Source organism: Grus americana, chromosome 2 (genome assembly GCF_028858705.1).
Source record: "Grus americana isolate bGruAme1 chromosome 2, bGruAme1.mat, whole genome shotgun sequence".
Lineage (NCBI taxonomy): Eukaryota > Metazoa > Chordata > Aves > Gruiformes > Gruidae > Grus > Grus americana.
The window spans coordinates 148,787,029-148,807,610 of NC_072853.1; the positions used below are offsets into that span (position 1 = coordinate 148,787,029).

Consider the following 20,582-nt stretch of genomic DNA (forward strand, 5'->3'; position numbering starts at 1 on the left):
CTGTGCAAATTACATGTTGAATTTAATGCTAACATAGCAAATGAGTATTTTAAGGACAATGTGCTTTTATTCTTGAAAGAACTAAGAAACACCTTATGAATTTAACTGAATTTGCTTAGACCAACCAGTTGCAGCCAGCAACAGTGCAGTTTTCTTACTGTTATGGACTTTGAAGCTGTGTGTGATTCTGAACTTTGCCACAGCAGATGGAGAAGAGTTCTACCTCAACACAAATCCCCAAAACAACTGTGAGTTTAATTATGAGGCGGTTTAAGATGTGGCCTGCAAAAAAGGCAAACTTGGCCTAAATCACCAGATGCGGAACACTAGCCTCTCTCCAGTTTAAGTGCCCAAATAGTTAATATAAAGCAGCAGCAGCATTGTTCCTTTTTTTCAGGATACAGAAAGAAGAAGAACTCAGCAACTAGAATTGTTGTGATGCTGGAGACTTCATATGATGTTCAGTGGTTGGTTGGGGTTTTTTTGGTCCGTTAAAAACCATGTTTGAGAGTCTGTAGCTCAAGACTATGGGTGCTCATATAAGAGAAGAGTTTGGCTCAAATGCTCATTGCGACAACTGCTTGGACATCTTATTTTGTGACCGTTGATGCAAAATGCATTACCATTCCTAAGAGTCAGAAGACTTGAATTCTGCAGTGGAATCCAAACCCAGCTCACCAAGATGTATGTGGGACATTACATTAATTTAAGCGACTCTAAAAAGTTGCAGCAGTACTGGTTTGACCACCCACAAGCCGTTTATTTGAATTAAAAGTTGGTGTCCCACTGCCTTCTGTAAAAAACTTTCTCCTCTAAGTGAGGAGAATGCTCTGGTCATGCTTTATGGGAAGGAAATCAATCCATTTCGCATTTGGGCATAAGATGCATCGTGCTACCTAATTCTGCAAAAACAACTGTAGGACTGCACAGAAGAAAACTTTGTGCAAGGAGAGAATTGTAAAAACTACCTTTTCGTCCCCTCCAAGTATCAACAGAGACATTCTGGTGTGTCTGTGGGATTAGACAGGTGTTTCGAAGATTTCACTCTCAGATTGAGGGATCTACATGACCTACATACGATCTAAATCCCATCTTAGATATTCATCACCTCTTTTGGACCTCAATCCAGAGCCAGGTCTTTATACTTCAATAAGCAACTGGAAGAACTATTGATTACATAAATATATGCAAGCTGCTAAGGGTGAATATTTCAGAATATCCACAACTGGAAAGCACAGTAACTGAGTTAACAGAGACATAGTATACAAAAGGAAATGTAAAACAGACTTCAGAAAACAATCTCCAGAAGCAAAAAAACCTTGAATAAATTAATGAACTTTTACATATGGATCATTTCTTATATAGATGTTTTCTTGCTGGCCAGGTAATGAGCTTACATTTGTCAAAAATAAGAAATCTATTTTAGAATGGCACACAAAGTACAGTGAGTATGAACTCACGCGGTCAGACTTGAAGGCTGAAACTGTTGCTTGCACATACAAGAGATATCACAAAATAAGCACACCCCCCCCCCCCAACCTTATGCTTTCAGGTTTCATGATAATTCAGAATATCTGCTCAAATATATCCACCTGTCTATTGTTTCACTGTCTACCTTAGTGTTTTTCTATACAAGAAGCAAATCCCAATCAGTCTGTTTTTGCAACACAAATGCATGAGATTAGTGACTGCAGGAGCAAACAGAGTCAGTTTAAATCCTGTAAGACAAGTGAATGATATTACTTCACAAGTATGAAATCTGAGATCTCTTTGCCTTTAATTTAAAAAACCTGTACCTAATAATCACATTAAAGTCTGTTTGGCATGCCAGACAGCTTTTACTTCCTCTGTTATTTTTACAATTTGAATGTCCTTTGTAGTTACTGAAATTAATTTATGCCTTTCAGCAAATATTTTTTTTTAAACTTTTTATCTATAAGGGTAGGTATTGTCAAGTACAATATACTTCTATAATTTCGGATCTAAGTGCTTTTTCTCAGTTTAATTCAGCAAAAGCTGACAATCATTATTATAAATCTTCATAAGGCTTAGCATTTGTCAAATCAAACAATATAATTTTTGCAGAAATAGTCTTGAAACTCCATTCCACTCATTATTTATACTATGTTATAGGGTGTTCATAGTGCTTAGGAAACTCAAACATAACTTTTTTATTTTGTTTTAAAAGGTCAATTATTTCCTTAAGTATTGGAGGACAGGAATGAGAACTAACCCTGGAGCAACAAATTCAGCAAGGAAAATGGGTCAAAGAACAGATGTTTAGAGGATGACAGAGAGCAGCGGTACAGGTAACCAGGTCAGCAGGCAGGAACCCTGATTAGAGTTAACTGAACTCCATTTCCCTTTCATAATCAAAATACTTGAAAATCTAATTTGTAACACCAGCCAATTGCAATAAAAATGACTTAAAAAGCTGTAGAAGCTTTCAGTTGTGAAAGCAATAAGATTTCGTTATACTAAGCCAGTTAAAAATCATCTTTATGGGAAAAAGATTGTTAAATTCCCAATATGCACATATTAAAATGACAATTAGCAATTTAAATAATTAAACATACTGATAAAATGAACACAACTTCACCTCATCTATTTTGGGCTGATTATTCATTGGCTATTAAAAGACGTCTTCCTGAAGAGAGTCAAGATAAACATATCCTACATTTAACATGACAAAAGTTAAAGTAATAAGCCCTCTTACAGTATGTCTGCACCATGGTTGCAAGCTTAACCCAGCTCTGAGCTGAAAAGCATAGGAATATGTTGCAAAGATATTTAAGCTAGTATCACATGCGGCAGCATCAACAGAAAGAGTAGAGCTGAATGAGCTTAGGGGCATTAGTGCATGGACATAACTGTTTGTCGTTGGATTTTGGCTGGCACTTCCCCAGTGGCCCGCACCAGACCGTGTGGATGTACCTGTTTGTATGGGGAATCTGGTAGGCATACCCATATAAGGGACTGTATAGTAATCCTTATTTGTGCAGTATTTTGGGAAATAACACAATTAACAAACCTAAGTGTCTACAAAACCCCAATTTGAATATTAGTAGAAAATGAAAAAAAAATCTGAAAAACCACTTTGTTAGGAATTACTGAATTTAAGAACAGTCAAGCTAATGTATATGCAGTGGTTACTAACCAACTACAGTGACTATCTGGCTTTAATTTTGCATTTTTTAAAATGAGTTCACACATGCTTCCAATTGTAGAGCAGGTTTTGTTTCCTCCCCCTTTCCTACTAGAAAGCTTGCACTTGCTAGTCTAATCACGGACCATACGAAGGGAAGGACCTAACCTCAGGCAGAATCACTACATTGATGTCGTTTCTCACAGATGTTTGTCTAACCTGTTCTTAAAGGCCTGCAAATGTGAGGACTCCACAGCAGCTTATTCCACTGCTTTATCATCTCCATTGTAATTTTTTGCCTCTCAATGTGTAACTCTGCAGCCTGTGATAAAATTTGGGGTAATTACTTTTTGCCCTATAAAACTGATGCATGGCACAAGCCCATTCCTCTTTACAGCTCTCCTTTTATGTAGTTGAATACTTACATCCTCAGTTCATATTTTCTTTCAGTTCAACAACGTGAATTACTTCACAATCTTTCCTTGTCAGTCACACTTTAGAGATCTATTATTCTCTTTATTCTCATCTGGACTCTCTATATTGAATCCCATGTTTAAGTGCAATACTGAAAACTAGACACAAACTAAGGATGTAGACACAGGTTTACCATCCTCCTGTTTGTACATTCTCAGTAAGATGCTTACCTTTTTCACAACTCACTATTTGTTGACTTGTATCTAGCTCATTATCTACCCGTTCCTCCTGCTTTTTAAGAGCTACCCCTAGGCAGCTGTTTGGCATCTTTTATTTGTGAACATGATCACCATATTGCTGTGTGTCCTTGCATATATTGTCTAATTTCAGCCTATTTTTTGCATCTTATTTTTCTAATTTGTCCTCACCTTTCTGAATTCTACTAATCTTCCAATAGACTTTCAGTTCCTCTTAGCTTTGTAAGATTTACATGTGCTCATCAGGTTCTGGGGTATCAAAGCCACGTTCTAGCAAAATCAAGGAAGAATTTTCCAAGCTGAACAAATCTCTCTGGAAATGAGTCGGACACACAAACTTTTTGGACCTTCTTTATATGTGAAAAAGCAGTATTAAAGCTCCAAGCATTAAAATCTTTGCTTCATACTTTTCTGAAACTCATTAACATAATGCTAAGAGGAAAATTCAGAAATACATTAAAAAAAAACCCCTCCAAAACAAATAACCCCACAAAACTAAGTTAAAACAACACCACGAAGCTGAAAAGTTCATAAAAGCCATGAACATTCTCCTCCAGTCACTTCATCTTGCTTAAAAATTGCCAGTGGAAATGAATATGGTTTGATGTAGGAATTTACTACTTAAAAATGAAGGAGTTTAAGACAATTTAAAATGGAATTTCTTTGGGCTGGCTAGAAGGAGTGAATTTCACTCATGCTCTTCTGGTATATAGGAATGGTTTCAGTTTATTCTTTAAACAGTATTGAAATATTTTTCTAAACTTTTCTTTTCTGAAGGCAGGGGCTTTGAGACAGAAGCAACAATGGAGACATTCTGGACCAGATTAATTTGAACTGTTTTTATTAACACCTGTTTAGCTAACCTGCTATTAAAAAGGTTTGAATGCTTAAAATCACATTTAAACAAGCAACACTGTACCTTGTCAATCCTTTCTACTACAGTTCTCTAACTGTGAAAACCAAGCCATACTGCTCTTGATACTTTACAGGAGAAGAAACAAACAGAAAGTGGTCTCAAGTTATTAAAAACTATTTCCTGTGTCATGGAAAATGTCGTGAAAACAAATCCAAATTTGCCGTTGAATGTTTTTCTTTTTTAAGATCTAGTGCATTTGCCAGATAATACACACTTCAAACTCTCTGTGGCTTGACCAATGTTAAATCAGCTATAAGCAAGGGATTCCCAAACCCTGCTACACAAGCTGTATCTAAACAGCACATCGTACACCAAAATTTACCTCCCTGCACCTCTCCCAGTGGAAACAGGGAACAGTTGTTTAGGAGCAAACACTGCCTGCACGTGCAAACACCCCTTTTTTCTGTGCACATAGTTCAACAAAATTAGAAGCTTTTCCTGCAGCTTTAGTGTAACATTTCTTATTCAGCTATGGTGATGCCCAAGCAAAATAAGAATCCTTGCTGTAAATTTAGATGCTATTCTACATCACCTCAACAAATATAAAGGATAAGGTATACATCTTGTTCAATAGCTGAACGGTTATATCTGAAGTAGCTCCCAGTTTCAACATTTCTGATGCTGATGCAATAACAGTTTGAGATCCAGTGAAGTTTCCAGGAAGCTTTTGTTTTAAGTGTTTCCTTTTAAAACCTAATCACTGTAACTCTGTGCAATCCAAAGATAAAAGTAGCAGAAACTCGAATGACTAGTCTGTATCAGGAAGGCTGCCCTAGCATTATCAGCGGTGGGAAATTTTTAGAGAAGCAAAAACTCATGTGGAAAACACTTACATTAATCATATAGTTGGAGGTCATTGGAAGTAAAAAGGATTACACTCAGACCTTTCTCTACACATAAAGATCCCTGAACATTCCTTTTTCTCGTGCAAGAAAATGACAGCTCTTGGAACATACACCTTTCTTTCATTTCTCTTTCAAATTCACTGAAGAGCATGTTGCTCAAGACTTCTCACCTAAAGGAAGAAGCAAACGAGCTTCATTTTTTCCTTTCCAGTACTGGTTGTGTACAAGTATGCTGGGCAAACATATTATGCAAAAGATTCTTAATAAAGAATGTTTTTACACCTGCTTGAAGGAATAAAGCAGAAAATGGGTGCAAAAGGCAGCGTTAAGATAGTGTTAGTTTTGTGATGGGTATGTGTGGAAGCCTTCCACATGTTTGTATTATCAGTAACAAGCAAATTTATCATTTTTTTCCTCTGCACACTGCATACTACTGAGCCTTGTGAAATATTTTTGCTATTAATATTTGCTTAGTAAAATGTAGCATCTTTTTAATAAAGACAGTCCACTTCAGTAGTATGAATACTTCAGGAGTATGATAAACAACACTAAACAGAATAAACAAAAAAGACAATTTCATTTGCATAGTAGGTTAGAAACTTCTTGCTTACATCCACTTATTCGCAAATAATGTGTTGTTCTAAAATGTTAAGAATGCAAATGGCTTATTTTCTATTATATGTAACAGAACTGTATAGATGCATTAAATCTTTAAAAATACCTTCTAAAAATATCTTTTTTTATTATACCAACAGGGGAAAAGAAACCACTTAAGAAGTACGCGAACTGCCCAGAAGGCTACAATGGGTTACGTTTCACTCTAGCCAGAAGCTTTGTTTCCCATTATTTAAGATAAATCCTGAAATATAATAAATAAAGAACATCTAATCTCAAAATGTACATCAACAGATTTAAACATTATTCTCATTAACCCCTCCAGAGCCTATAAAATAGGGTCAGCTGAAAAGGCTTTCAAATGGTCCTCAGTAGACACTACATCATGTTCTAGTGATCTATTGCTTGAAAAGGAAAAGTCTTTTACAGCCTAGCCCCTAAGGGTTTTAAGATCATAACACTTAAAAACCGTAAGTACAAGCTTTCTTTGATATCTGGTATGATACTATAAAATATGAATTAACAAGGATATTAATCATTTTACACAGTATCATTATTAACCATGCTATAATCCAGAAAAAGGGACTGAAATAGTATCATATGTATAACTAGTTTTAAAGTTAGAAAGATATTTCAGTTTAATTAATGGAAACCACCTGTCTAAACACCATTAGCTCATCTACATTTTTTTTAAGGACTGGCTTGAAAAAGAAACGTAATCTTTAACCAAGTCACACAAACGTTTGCTTGTAGTGAAAGGCGGTTGCCACAAAACCTGAAGCGCATTGTTTTTCTGTTATTAGGTTACAGTAGCTCAGGTCTGTAGGCACCAGAATCCTCCATCCAGCTGATCAGTTACAGCTGTTAATTGCGGAGGGAGAGACTGGCTGACATCTGCTTCTTGCAGATAGTTAGTTAATGGTTCACTTCCACGTCCTAAAAGGATTGTAGCCTCTCTCAAAAGACAAGGTTGGCCCCCATATACGTCTGCCTTCTACACTGCCTGTCTTGTTCTGGTTTGTCACTCGCTATACAATGCAAATCTGAGTGAACTCACATCTGCCACTGATCGACCCAATTCGTGAGCAATCTTTTCCCATCGACCTGGAGTCCCCCCTGGGAACTTAACCATACTTCTTGTCAGCTGGCTGAGGTCCTCCTCTGTCCATTCAGGTGCCTGTAAAACATTTGTAAAACATTCATTACACTGGGATATTGGACATATTTTTGTGAGGTAATATGCTGAAAAAAAAAATCTTCAAACAAATTAATCAAATCATGTAAACCAAAAATTTAATAGTTTCAGGTATCTGGGTATCATCTCCCTGTGCTGTTGCCTAAAACGCATTAAAACAACAGAGCGACAGTCAGATATCAAAAATCCTTAGCACTCAAAAAAATGCATTTTCTATAAATACACTGACACATTTAATTTCTATCAACATTTATATAATATACGTAGCACTACAAAATGCAGTAAAGATAAAAAGCAACAATATTTTTATTAAAGATTAAATCACAGTTTAAGATGCAAAATTTTAGACATTTGTTTAATTGCATATGTAAGATTTTTCCCAGCAAAGAGAAAGAAAATATCCTCATTTTTACATTTTTAAAAAGCCTCTAAATAAAACATGATACTCATTTTAGCTTTTGGTCACCATAATCATCCTGGTTTTTAGCATTCTGGGACGATTCAGGAATGAAATCTGTTGATTCTAATATTCCATTAAGACTATTAAACAACACCCCTCCCCCCAAAAAACACAGTTATGCCACAAAACCAAACCGGATGCTTCTACCACTCAATAACCAAAAGCTATAAAAAATGTTTTGCTCTAACTACATAAGACAATCTGTTAAAAATAACTGTCTTCATAACGGCCAAATAAAAGTGAACAAACCAAGGAACACACAAATAGAGCAGTTTAAGGCATGAAATCTTGCTTGCCTTGGAAGACGAGATGCAGTAACCATCTTTGACATTTGCAGCATCTTTGGCAAGGACCGCAGAGCCGGATCTTTGTTACCATCAGTAGTTTGCCATTTTATTTATTTTTAAGGAATTCTTTATGCCATACCTCTTCTAATCACCATTTCCGATAATGAACAGGCACGTATCAAGCAGTTTGCATTACAGAGCCATCAGCAGAGAACAACAGTCAGAGGTGAGTGACCCCAGGGACCATCTCCACAACTACAGCAAAGCTTCTCCCTGACACTAATCCTGCCTGTCATTCTCCCACTGTGCTCTAACCACACTGACATCCGCCTGCCGCACTGCAAGCTTAACGGGGCCCTTCCTGACTTTTTACTGTCTCCCCCAATCAATGGTTCAAGCGTGCTCTTTTCACCATGTCCAAATGGCAGCTTCACTCATAATCAAAGTGCATTGCTCCTGTTAAAGGGCTTCCCGAAAGGCTCCACCATTTGCATTCATTTGCAAAGCAAACTACTTTTATTCACTTTGTTCTGCTATCAAGAGTGTTCCCTGAAGCAGATAAATTGGCATAAATACAACCTGCCACTTAAAAGACAGTAAATAATAGCCAATAGTAGCAAGGATTTCATCAATCGTCCTGGTTTGGATCCATGTAGTCCTTTATTCCATGCTGAAAGCCTCAGACATTCATATTTGGATAGTTTTTAATACAAGTATAAAATGAATTCTCAATGATGATTCAAATGCAAGATGCTTAAATAACGTGTGCGTATGGGAGAGATCTCGCACATACGTTACATGCATTATCATACAATTACACTCTGGCCTACAGAAGAAATGATAAATTCACAGAAAATCTCCACATTGCACAATAACCTTATTACTTGTATTAAACAAGCTCATATACTCCATATATTTATTATATTATACTCCAGATACATATTTTACACTAAAATATTTCTCAGACATTCTTAGAAGGGAAGATTTGGGGTACTTAATGTTCTACTTACAAAAATTTTCATCACTGTAATTTAAATAATGAATCCTTCTAAGATTTTTGATTAAAAGCCTTTTGTTCAAAAATTAGTCAAATTTCATACCTCCAAATTAGCCTTAATATGCAGTTTACTGTAATTTTCTATTTAATTTGTATTAAAACTGTGGGGATTTTTGCTGGGGTTTTTTTGGGGAGGTGTGGGGGGGTGTTTGTTGTTGTTTCGGGTTTGTTTGTGGGTTGGTGGTTGGGTTTTGTTTTGGTTTGTTTTTTTTTTTTAAAGTAAATCCACAGCTTTTCTCTTTTACCATATCCAAAGCATATCTAAGCAATTACACATGCAAATCAAGATGATCTTTTCAGTGATGTACGTGCATCAGGAGCTTTCTGGTAAGTTTTATTTTCAGACTTTTTTGGTAAGCTTTGATTTTTCTATGCGCTCAAAACTTTACTAACCATTTGTAAATATTACAGACATAAAGTTATCTTCCTAAATAACAGACAAAACTACAATCATTCTGTAGATCTGTAGCTAATTATATAATTCACAGCACAAGAATTCATTAGCTACATTAAAATATCAACTTGTTAATGTTATTTCAAGCTGACAGTAATTTTAGAATATGAAGATCCAAAACATTTATAAAATTGGAAAATCTCTGAAAAAGCTTTTAGAAAATCCACTCAACTGCTAAAGCTGTGAAGAGCTTTTGTGAATTTGCAATTCCTCAGCAACAGTAATTGTGTCTTTAGATGCAACAGCACCTACTGTGATCCAACTACTACAAGCAGCTATGAGGGTGGTCATGGTGTGAATGTATTCTCCCTGTTCTAATCTGTAGCCAACTGTAACTGCGAGAGTCAAATGAATGCATAAACATACTGCTTTGTCACCTAAAACCATGTGTGTCCAATATTACTGAAACACTGGGCCAAAATTCATCTCTACAGTAAAGCCATGGAAGACACCACATGGTGAGGGGACAGCTGTTGTTAGTACACAAGCATTCAGATTTTGCATCAAAAACACCCCGTTCTGGGATTAACTCCCCATACCGAATACAAAATTAAAAGTACAGAGTTATGGTCTACAGTCTTTAAAATGAAAATAAGCTACAAGTGTAGATATAAAAAATTCAGAGCATTCCCATAAATAATAATCCTTTACCATGGCTTATCATACATAGCTGGCAATATTGCAGGATTAGTTCACCCAAACAACTATGCACCTTCTATAGAAAAGAAATATTAATGTGGTTTATTGTTTATCATCACTCGTACATGTGTATCTGCACTTAGCAATCCCATACCACCTCTTTCAGCATGACAGAGTTTCAAACTATTAGGATTTTTTTTTTTTAAACATGAGCAACTCTATTTTCAATTACATTTCAAGCAAATTTTTATACAAGAAAGCATTTATTTTCAAGAAAACAGTCTGACTTGCTTAGACCTGTTAACATTAATAAGTATAAAACTATATAACCTTTTATTGATAAATTGGGCAGTGGCTAGTATTTGAGAGTTTATAAAGAAACTTTAGAAGTTATTTATATTGACTTGACAATATGAGATAATTGGATTTTTTTTAGATTAAATTTTAGCTTTAGACTGTTTCTTCCTGTCATCAATATACTGTAGATTCAATTAAAATCACTGTTGTATGGAAGTTTGGAAAATGTTTTCAATCTGGCTAGGACTTTGTGCTATGCTTCATCTAATTTTGGTGATTCACTGATTTGAGCATGTCTAGTCCATGATCTTGCAAATAAACCATGAGGCAGCATCTATTTAAAAATACCTGTGCAAACATTTGTAGAACAAGGGTCCTAGTAAAATCCCAGATGGTTTTGAAATTCAGACACATTTAACCTACAAGAAGGTGGTGTTTCTATCCAGTAACTGTAAGAACAGAATGTAAAAGTATTCCTGATATAATTTCTTGCCCATAATGTCTTATTTCTCTTATTCTTCCATATTCTTACAATTTCTTGCTTTACCTACAAGAAGACTGAAGTCAGTCTTGTTTTATCAAATCTAATACACATCTGACATTGTGATCCAGCTGTGGCTGAAGACTAATGATCAGTTGTAAAGATCTCTTGTGAAGCTCTAAAGATCTGCTAAAGGGTATTAATGATCTGAATTCATATTCAAAGCCACAACATGTTCATGTAACCCTTTGTTCCTTCAAAGCCATTAGTCAAATCCCATTTCCACCAGTACAATTTTTATTAATTGAGCCAACAAAACCACAAGGACAGCTGTACTGTTTCAGACCAATTGTCAAGGTAGGCCAGTAAGCTCCTAATTTGTGCTCAGGGAGTGCAGCTGCAGAAAACTTTACTACATACTTTGTGATAACAAGGAGGACTATATTTATCCTTCATCCTTTCCAGTCCTACTTGCTTTGACAAAACAGGGGCCATATGCAGATACTAAGAGTAAGAGGAAGGCAAGCATACAGGTTACTTATATTTCCCCTAATTTTTCCCCTAACTCCAATTATTTTCAGCTCTAGGTCTCTAGGCTGATATAGTTTATCTATTTTAGCTCAATGAATCTCTCTTTCAAGGTTTTTTCCAGTCTCCCTTGAAACTTCATAAACTTTCTGGATTTGCAACATCATCTTCGCGAGGAGTTGCACACATCTGCTACCCATTATTCAAGGAACTACCTTATTTTGTCTGTTTTGAACATGGCTCCTGCTAGCTTTGATGACACCTAGCTCTTGGCTATGAGTGCAGAACCAGCAAACAGTCTACGTGTACTGACTTCTATGTCACTTAAAACTTTGTTCAAAATATCCCTCTATAGTATTCTGCCATAAGTTGCCTCTTCCTAGTCTAAACAGTCCTAGTCTAGCCAGCTGGATTCTCATGTAAAAGCCATTTTATGCATAATACTGCTCATGATGCCTTTTTCTAAACCACCTGCAATTCCATTATAACCAACCTCCTTGAAATGAGGTACCAAACTGCATACAGCAGGATGAATCGTAAGTTTATATTGTGGAATAAGGATTCTTCTGTTTCGCTCTCTATTCCTTTCTTAACAATTTCTAATATTCGCATTGGTTTTTTGAATGATACTGAGCTGATGCTTTCAGTGAAGCCAGCACTGATAAATCCCAAGATCTCATTCCTCAAGGATCACGGCCAGCCAGAGCTCATCACCTTGTGCATGAAGTTAGGACAGCCACCCACTTTATCAACGTTTGCATCACTTCATATTTACATACTGGGAAGGTTTTCTGACGTTTTATTGCCCAAGCAAACTCGTAAGATTGCTCTGCAGTTCTTCAGTGTCTGTTCTCATCTTCATTATTACAAATAATACTATCACTGATAAACTCTCTCACCTCAAACTTCACCTTTTTACCATATTATCTTGTTCACTATACTACATGACCACACTGAGCAGCACAATTCCTAGCAAAACCCCAGCTGAACTCCACTGCTAACCTTGCTCTACTGAAAAGAGCTATTTATTTCTACCCTCCATTTCCTACCTTTTAACTAATTATTTATCTGGGAAAATATTCTTCCTCTTATCCCCTGACTACTTTCTTTCCTTAAAAGCCTACAAGCCTTGTTAAACCCTTCTGGAAAATCAAGCAGACTTTATCAATGAGATCACCTTCTCCCTGCATATTTGTTAATGCTTCAAAGAAGTCCAAAGGGTTTAAGGCATGGCTTCCCTTTATAGAAGCAATGTTCAGGACTCCATGCAGGTCATATTTACCTGGTGCTCACCAATTCTATTCTTTATTTCAATTTTTAATAGTTTTCCCTAAAGAGATGTCAGATGTACAGACCTGTAAAGGTCCCTGAATTCCACTGACAACTCAATAAATAGAATGACACATTTGCCATTTCAATCCTCAAGCACCCAAGAAAATAAACAGTTGAGTTATTTAATCCTTAAATTTTCTTTGAACTCTTGGTTGCATATCCTCTGGTCTCAGTAACTTAAATAATTCAATCTTAAACAATATATTACATAGGTCTAAATGAACAGTAGAGATTAGGTTTAGAATTTTTCAAAGCAACTACATGTAAATATGAAGATACAACTAATTATCTTCACTTATATCATAAGCTTGTCAAGATAATAACCTAACCATAATAATTTTTGTTTCCTCGCACAGAAAGGCCTTCAGCATTAAAAGCATTAAAATATCAAACAATATACATAAAGTAAGTAGCCAACAGCTCTTAAAGAAGAGTGAGAACCTAAGAGAAGCACAAAGTTTCATCTGCCTCAGTATCAGGTCTTCTACCACACGTAGCAGCAAATGTTCTAAGACAGACAGATTCTTTCATTCACAGCTTCCCCCACCCCAGATTAAGGATTTCCTAAGCATGAAGTTGAATCCATTGCTGTTACAAAGCCAATGATGAAGTCGTCTGCTCTTCCTCATCCCAGTTTTGCTCATACTTAACATTATAAACTGGCTTTCTACATACATTCAGTTTCTCACCTCTCACCATAGCCTGCTGCCTTTTCATTTCTCTGTCCAATATATTTTTGCCCTGCTCTACAGCTCTATACATAATATAGGAGGGAGAAAGAAAACTAACAAAGAAACCCAAACCACTACCAGTAAGCAGTGTGGTTTCTTTAAATTCTAAACACACAGTTGAAGATAATTCTTCTGCAGTAGGAGAGTCAATAGGAAAAGATAGGACTCCTCAGGAGAGATTTTTCTCAACCCTGCATGTTTCAGAATGGGGATTTCACAGACGTTTCAATCAGTGCTGCCCTGAATAATTCTGCATCACCCCTTGCAATTCACCACGCTATAGACCATTTCCAGCACTGAACAGATCCTTGCAGATATGCATTAAACTCCTCTAGTGACATTTTGCAGTAACAAAAAATGTATGTTTCCTGTTCTTTAACTAAGCATTACTCTGAAGATCTTCCCTTTCAGCTTATCATTACTCTGTCTCTCTAAGTGTTGCTGACAGAACCTGTCAAAAGCTTTATAAAAATCCATGTACACTGTAAAGCTCTAATAATAAGGCATAACTTTTCTTTAAATTCACACTGACTTTTTACTATTATTTTAAAATTGGTGCATCTAATAGTATCATTCATTGTATAACTTCAAAAAAATTACCCAGTATGGAGTTCATGCTAACCAGTCTGTACTTCCCAGAATCCTCAATGAAGCTCAAAAATTGGTATCTTATTTCCATCTCTCATTTCAAGGCTCATTTAAGTAATTGCTAAAATATTTAACAGCAGCATTAAATGGATTTAATATTAGAGTACTTTTTAGGTCAACTAATGGTGAAGACCATTGTTCCAAGCAATCTTTTAATTTATCAACTTCCGATGAATACTTCAATCTAAAACACATCCTCCCCACTTGCCTTCAATACATGATGTCCAAAACTCCCTAAACTCCTTCGTAGTAAACATGAGTGAAAAGTACTTTTAGCCCTAGTATCTTCTTGAAACTGCTTTATATTTTGATCATCCACTTCTTCAACAAAATCCTTGGCAGTGTTCCTTCATTCTATTTTCTTTCAAAAAAGTAGTTATTTTTTGTTCTTAGGCTTACCTTATTTTGGATTTGCATTCGACTTGCAAATCTTCGGCTCTTTTGCATAAGCCTTTCTCTTTCTCAAGCCTTTCCCCCCCCCAATTAAGAAGATATCTTCATTTTTTAGTCGGAGACAAGAATAACTTTAATTCCAGTAAAATGGGTATATTTGAGATTCTTCCACTGGCTACTATATTGATCATTCACAATTCTGACAATTTTTTTTTTAAAACTTCAAGCAGTCTGTTAAATCATCCTAACTGCATGTTAACAGGTGATTTTTAAACATTTAAAAAAAAAAATTAAGTTTACTTTGAGAGTTTAAGCATATTAGAAACCAAAATGCAAATAGGTCCATAACTGCATAATGTCAATATAACAGCTCCTCTATGTTTTTGGGAAAGCAAAACCAGTTGCCATCTATTCAGAAGCATCAACTAAAATCTTTAATTACAAGTACATTTCACAGCTAATGCAGGTCAAAAAGGAATTATTATTCAGCTTTCTCATTCCTAAGGTGTGCATCTATACGAACCTATATATATATATATATCTTGCTTAACCTCAGCAGAAAGCCTGAGTGAATAATATATTCTCCCACTGCCACCTTTGGCAGTATTATACGGTGCTGCCAGGCTAGTCCTAGACTTATAATACGCCATACCTTAAGACTGAAAAATTTGTGTTCTAACAGATAGACAAAAAGCGGGGGAGGAAGATGAGAAGTAAATATAAATCAAGTTAAGAACCAGCTACATGAGGCAGTAAGACAATTTTTTAAAGTTATGACTATATTCAGAAAGTTGCAGATACTCAAAAACAGTAGTAATCACTCATCTGACAGAAAAGGTGGCAAACAGTGACTTAAAAATGAAGCACTGGATGAGCTATATACTCACAAGATGATTGCTATTATACTACACTCATTCCAATGTCCCTGGCTTTCACTTCTAGCCACTGGCCCTTCTCTGTCTTCCTCCTAGACTGAGCAGCCCTTTAATAACAAGTATTCTCCCATGAAGGCACCTGCTAAGTTAAAAGGTCACTCTCCAAGTATCAGTAGAATCCATTTCCAACCCTTAAGTAATTTCTACAGATTTTCTCTATGTCTATTTTCCACCCTTTTTCATGTAAATTCCCAAATTACAAAAAGATGTTCAGAGCTGATCTTTCCTCCCCTTTCCTACTCATTGTTTATTCCTACTTTGAGAATTCAGAGCCAAGAGCGGTTTTTAATACTTTCTTTGAAAGTGCTCCAGTTCCTCCTAAAGAATCTGTAGGGGAAAGCAATGCCGAGCAGTAATTTTCAGGTTTTGCAGAACAAGAACACCTCAAAAAACATCTCTAAATTACTTTAATAAAATATTTTCTTGTCAATAGAGCTGAAATTGCTCTAAAATAATGACTTGTTAATGACTAGTCATTGATATAAACGATCATCTGGTTAAAATACATGACCTGGAAAACCAGGGGCAGTAAAAAGGATTAAAACACTTCTGTATTTCATTGTAAAAATCCTCAGAAATATGATAGGAAGAGTGAGAATTTTTTATCAAGTGTCTGCGGCAAGATTTTGGTAGTCGGGATGGCCTCTCTGGAAGGAGGTGAGGGGCTGCCCCATGTTGGGCACAGCCAGCTCCAGCCAGCTCCAACAGACCCACTGCAGGAGACAGCTGAGCCCATCAGCTGAGCTGGTGGAACCTTTGGGGAAACCTATTTAAGAAAGGGCCAAATGCTGCACAGCAGTGAGGAGTGAAGGGAAGGGTGAGGAACAGCCCTGGACACATCAGGGTCAGAGAAGGAGGGGCAGACAGAGATGCTCCGGCAGCCCATGGAGGAGACCATGCTGGAGCAGGTTTATTCTCCACCTGTGGAGGCTGGAGCAGGGGAAGTGTAAGAAGGAAGGAGTGGCAGCGAGGAACTGTTACAGACTGACCAAATCCCCCCCATCCCCTCTGTACCACTGGGAGCACAGAGGAGGTAGAGGAATTGGGAAAGAAGGGATGAAGTTGACCCTTTAAGGGGAGTGGGAAGAAGGTGTTTTAGGTTTGTCTCTGTTTCTCACCATCCAACTCTATTTTAATTGTCCCCAAGTCAAATCTCTTTTGTCTGTGACAGTAATTGATTACTTGATCTCCATGCCATTACCTCGACTACAGGTTTTAACCTTATTTTCTCCTCCTGCTGAGGAGAGGGAGGGAGAGGCCGGGTGGGCACCTGGCAGCCAGCCACAGTAAACCCACCAAAGAATTATGAAGTAACAAATAACAACATCCTGGTTTGTATTTACAAGAAGTTTTGGGGCAGAATTCTTTGGTGATCTCCCCTCAAAACTACGGGAGCAGAAGATTACTAGCAATCTATGATTGCTGTTGTTGGTTACAACAGCACAACTACCAGATGTAAAGTAAAACTCTGCTAGCAATACAGTAGTCTGCAAATCTACCTCCACAAGAAATAAATAAAAAAATTGTTAACTAATTGGTATAACGAAACAAGCTGTTTGGACTTCCTACACGAACTGATGATAATTTTAGGTAAAAGTTATTGACTTCTAATCAAAAGTTACTCCCTCAGTGATTTAGGCACTTCTGAAAAAATTGTTCACTTTTTTTTTTTTCCTTTTTCTTTGGACTGGGTTATAAAAAAGGAAAATCTTCCATGGATGTCTGTATTCCAAAAATGTTACTGTCACCTCTTTTAAACGTCAGCTTGTATTTGTTGCCTTCACTGAAATACTGAAGCCCTTTCATGATCACAAAGGTTCTCTATCACAGATAAAAATGACAATTCCATAAAACACAGATAAATGGAACATATATGAAAAGGACACAAAACCAAGAACAAAGTTATTAGAGTGTAAATGTCCTCATTTAAAGTTAGAGAATAATTACTCCCTACACAGTCCTCAAATAGTATCAGAAGCCTAAATTAACTAATGAACTTCCTACCCCTGGCTTTCTTTAATGAGAGGTGTTTTGAAGAATCATTTCTATTTGAGTTTTCCTTGATCAGTAAAGACATAACTTATATTTGATAAGATGTTTCTCTCAGAATACTTTCTTTTAGTCAATTAAAACTCATATTACTCTTGCATTCTTTGAGAGTGGAGTTAAAGTCAATGAGTAAATGCATACCACTTAACAATACAGAATCACAGAATGGTTGAGGTTGGAAGGGACCTCTGGAGGTCATCTGGTCCAACACTTTGCTCAAGCAGGGGCACCTACAGCCAGTTGCGGAGGACCATGACCAGGCAGCTTTTGAATAACTAGCTCCAAGGAGGGAGACTCCATAACCTCCCTGAGCAACCTGTGCCAGTACTCTGTCACATTCACAGTAAAAAAGTGTTTCTTGATGTTCAGAGGGACACTCACATTTGTGCCCATTCTTGTATCCTGAATCACAAAGCCCTGTTAAAACAGTTAAATTTGGGTGAAGTTATACATAATTTATAGGTTAGGAAATCATTAACAAAGATAAAAGCTTTTTCAAAGTTACACTCCTTAAAATTCGACATAGCTTGAGGAGAAAAAAAAAGGTATCTAAGTCGGTGTAGAAATGCATCCAAAATCCCACAAATCCTGCATACAGTCACAACATATACATGGAGGCAGAGCCTCCTATAATCTGCTGTTGTACTTCTGGTAAATTTGAGTTTTGCTTTGGGAGGTCATCCTTCCTATGGTATAAGGGATGACATTTCAGGAGGTACAGTTCTCCTAGTACATCTCTCAGTACGTACTCATCACATAATTTATTGCCATCCTTCTCCTGCTAGCCCACTCACATCAAACTTCAAAAATCACAGAACAAAAAGTCTATTTTTTCTTCCATCATACTATTCCTCCTTTCTTAAGCAGACTCACCACTCATGCTGACACTGCTATATGGAAGACACTGAGTTATAAGGATGGGATAGAAATTGAAAGACTGTTCTATGATGACTTCTCCAGCAATGGTCTAATTAAAGGATACTAAGAACCCTTCTTGGTAGTGAAGCTGCTGTGTCCTCACCAAAATGAGGTATATTCAATATCTAATTAAGGCACAGGTCACTGCAATACCTGAACTTGTTTAACAGGTGAAACACAACTAGATGTCTTAAGGTTCATTCCAGCCCTAAGAGACACATTTTCACGAAACAAACACCTCTTGTTCTATAACATCAGGATTGGTCACCAGAAAAAAAATTAAAATTCTGGTTCTTGGCAAAGATCAGCATATCTAAGAACTTTATGAATCTGGTAATAGAAATAGGATGACATTAAATAAAGTGCATGCTCCTTTCAATTTATACATAAGCTGGAAGCTCATCAACTGGAAGTGATGTAACAAGAGCCAGGTTTACTGGCAGAAGGGCAACTATAAACTTCCAGAGTTATTCAGAGATCAAAAAAGCAAAAGATACTACCAAATGGATGAAATAAGGTCCATCCAGAGATACAGAGATCCAGCTTTAGAAAATAAAAGAACTCAAAACACATACACTTTTTAGGCCAGGTTTTATCTAGAATGGTTTTCTAATGCTGTTCACAGCCCTTCACCAAGTTACACAAACATAACAGACTAACACATGTGCACTCAAGTGTTAATTTACCACAAGTTTAGGCTAGAAGTCAGAGAATGCTTCAAATAAAGTGATTTTCAGCATGCTAAAAGGACCTGGAGGGAATTGGGTTCAGAGAGGAAGAGAAAATCCTAATCCATTCTAATATGGAGCTTGTTTCATAGCAAGTTCCTTCTAGTATTAACATAAAAATATGTTCACTATTTATTAGTAATGCATAAACTCAAATACCATTTCCTTTTTTTAAAAAGGACATAAACCAAAAAGTAGTAAGGCATCTGTCTCTGGCAATATACACCTGAAAAACGCCACTGCTCTACAATTAACGTTTTCACACTTCAGGTTCTACCAGGCTTTGATTCTAGACTTAATACAAAGCTTTCTTTAACCTATAGCTCTTGACCCAACCAAATACATGCAGGAATGTTTCCAATACCTACCTACATTACCATAAAGCAATCTGAATATTCCTCCTATGAAGTAGACAGTTTTCAAAAACATGAAAAATAATTCAAATGATGACATATTTTCATGGCTTTTGAAATGAAATTGTTCTGTTGTATTTACACAAAGCCCAGCTAATTTTGTCTTTTTCTGTTTGTCATCACAAAAAAACATGAGGGTAAAAAAGGTTATTTCTTGCTGCATTCTCAAAATCACATCTACTTTTCCATCACGCAAGCCAGAGGAAAAATGTCACAATTAAATGGTTCATAAATATAACACTAAAATTACTATTTAAGTCAATGTAATTGAACAGAAATTAAAATGTAGTTTTTAATTGCATATTACAACTTAAATGGTAGCACTTAGCAGAAAGTGTTAACTCATTTATTTTTTTAATTGTTAGCTGCTTCAAGGCAATTGTTTTAATGCAGAAAAAAGTGAGAAGCTCTTCAGTAAATTTGATTGTAGGACACTCAGGCATGCAGATCAAATAAACTATAGGTTGAATAGGTAATTAGGTTTGGCTTATGATACATTAATGTGGAGACAAATTCCCAAAGAAAAGGAATAAATGTTTTTCATTTAATTCTCTCTCAAAACACCACTCTATTTTTAAATGCAGTTTGAAAAATATTTCCATTTGATAGAGAACATGAAATTGTAAATCTTTTAGAGTACAGATGTCAATGAATTCTTAAGGAAAAGAATGTTGTAACTTTCACAAACTACAATAAATAAGTGCATAGTGTAGTAAGTCCTCAACAGACTGCAGGTGGCAACTTTTTTCATAATTACTCAATACATTAAAAATCTTTGGCCATGCTGTGAAATTCACTAGAGAAGATGAGCCCAAAGGCATGCAGATACATTAAAGCATGTGATT

At 36.3% G+C, this 20,582-nt stretch overlaps 1 protein-coding gene across 1 annotated transcript in view; it reads right to left on the bottom strand.

Moving 5' to 3' along the window:
• The window catches only part of DNAJC1 (DnaJ heat shock protein family (Hsp40) member C1), a 111,657-nt gene that overhangs the window by 7,032 nt on the left and 84,043 nt on the right, over positions 1-20,582 (bottom strand). Inside the window, exon 9 of the mRNA XM_054816802.1 lies at positions 7,250-7,369. Coding sequence (XP_054672777.1) covers positions 7,250-7,369 — 120 coding nt within the window. The remainder of the gene's footprint in view (positions 1-7,249; positions 7,370-20,582) is intronic.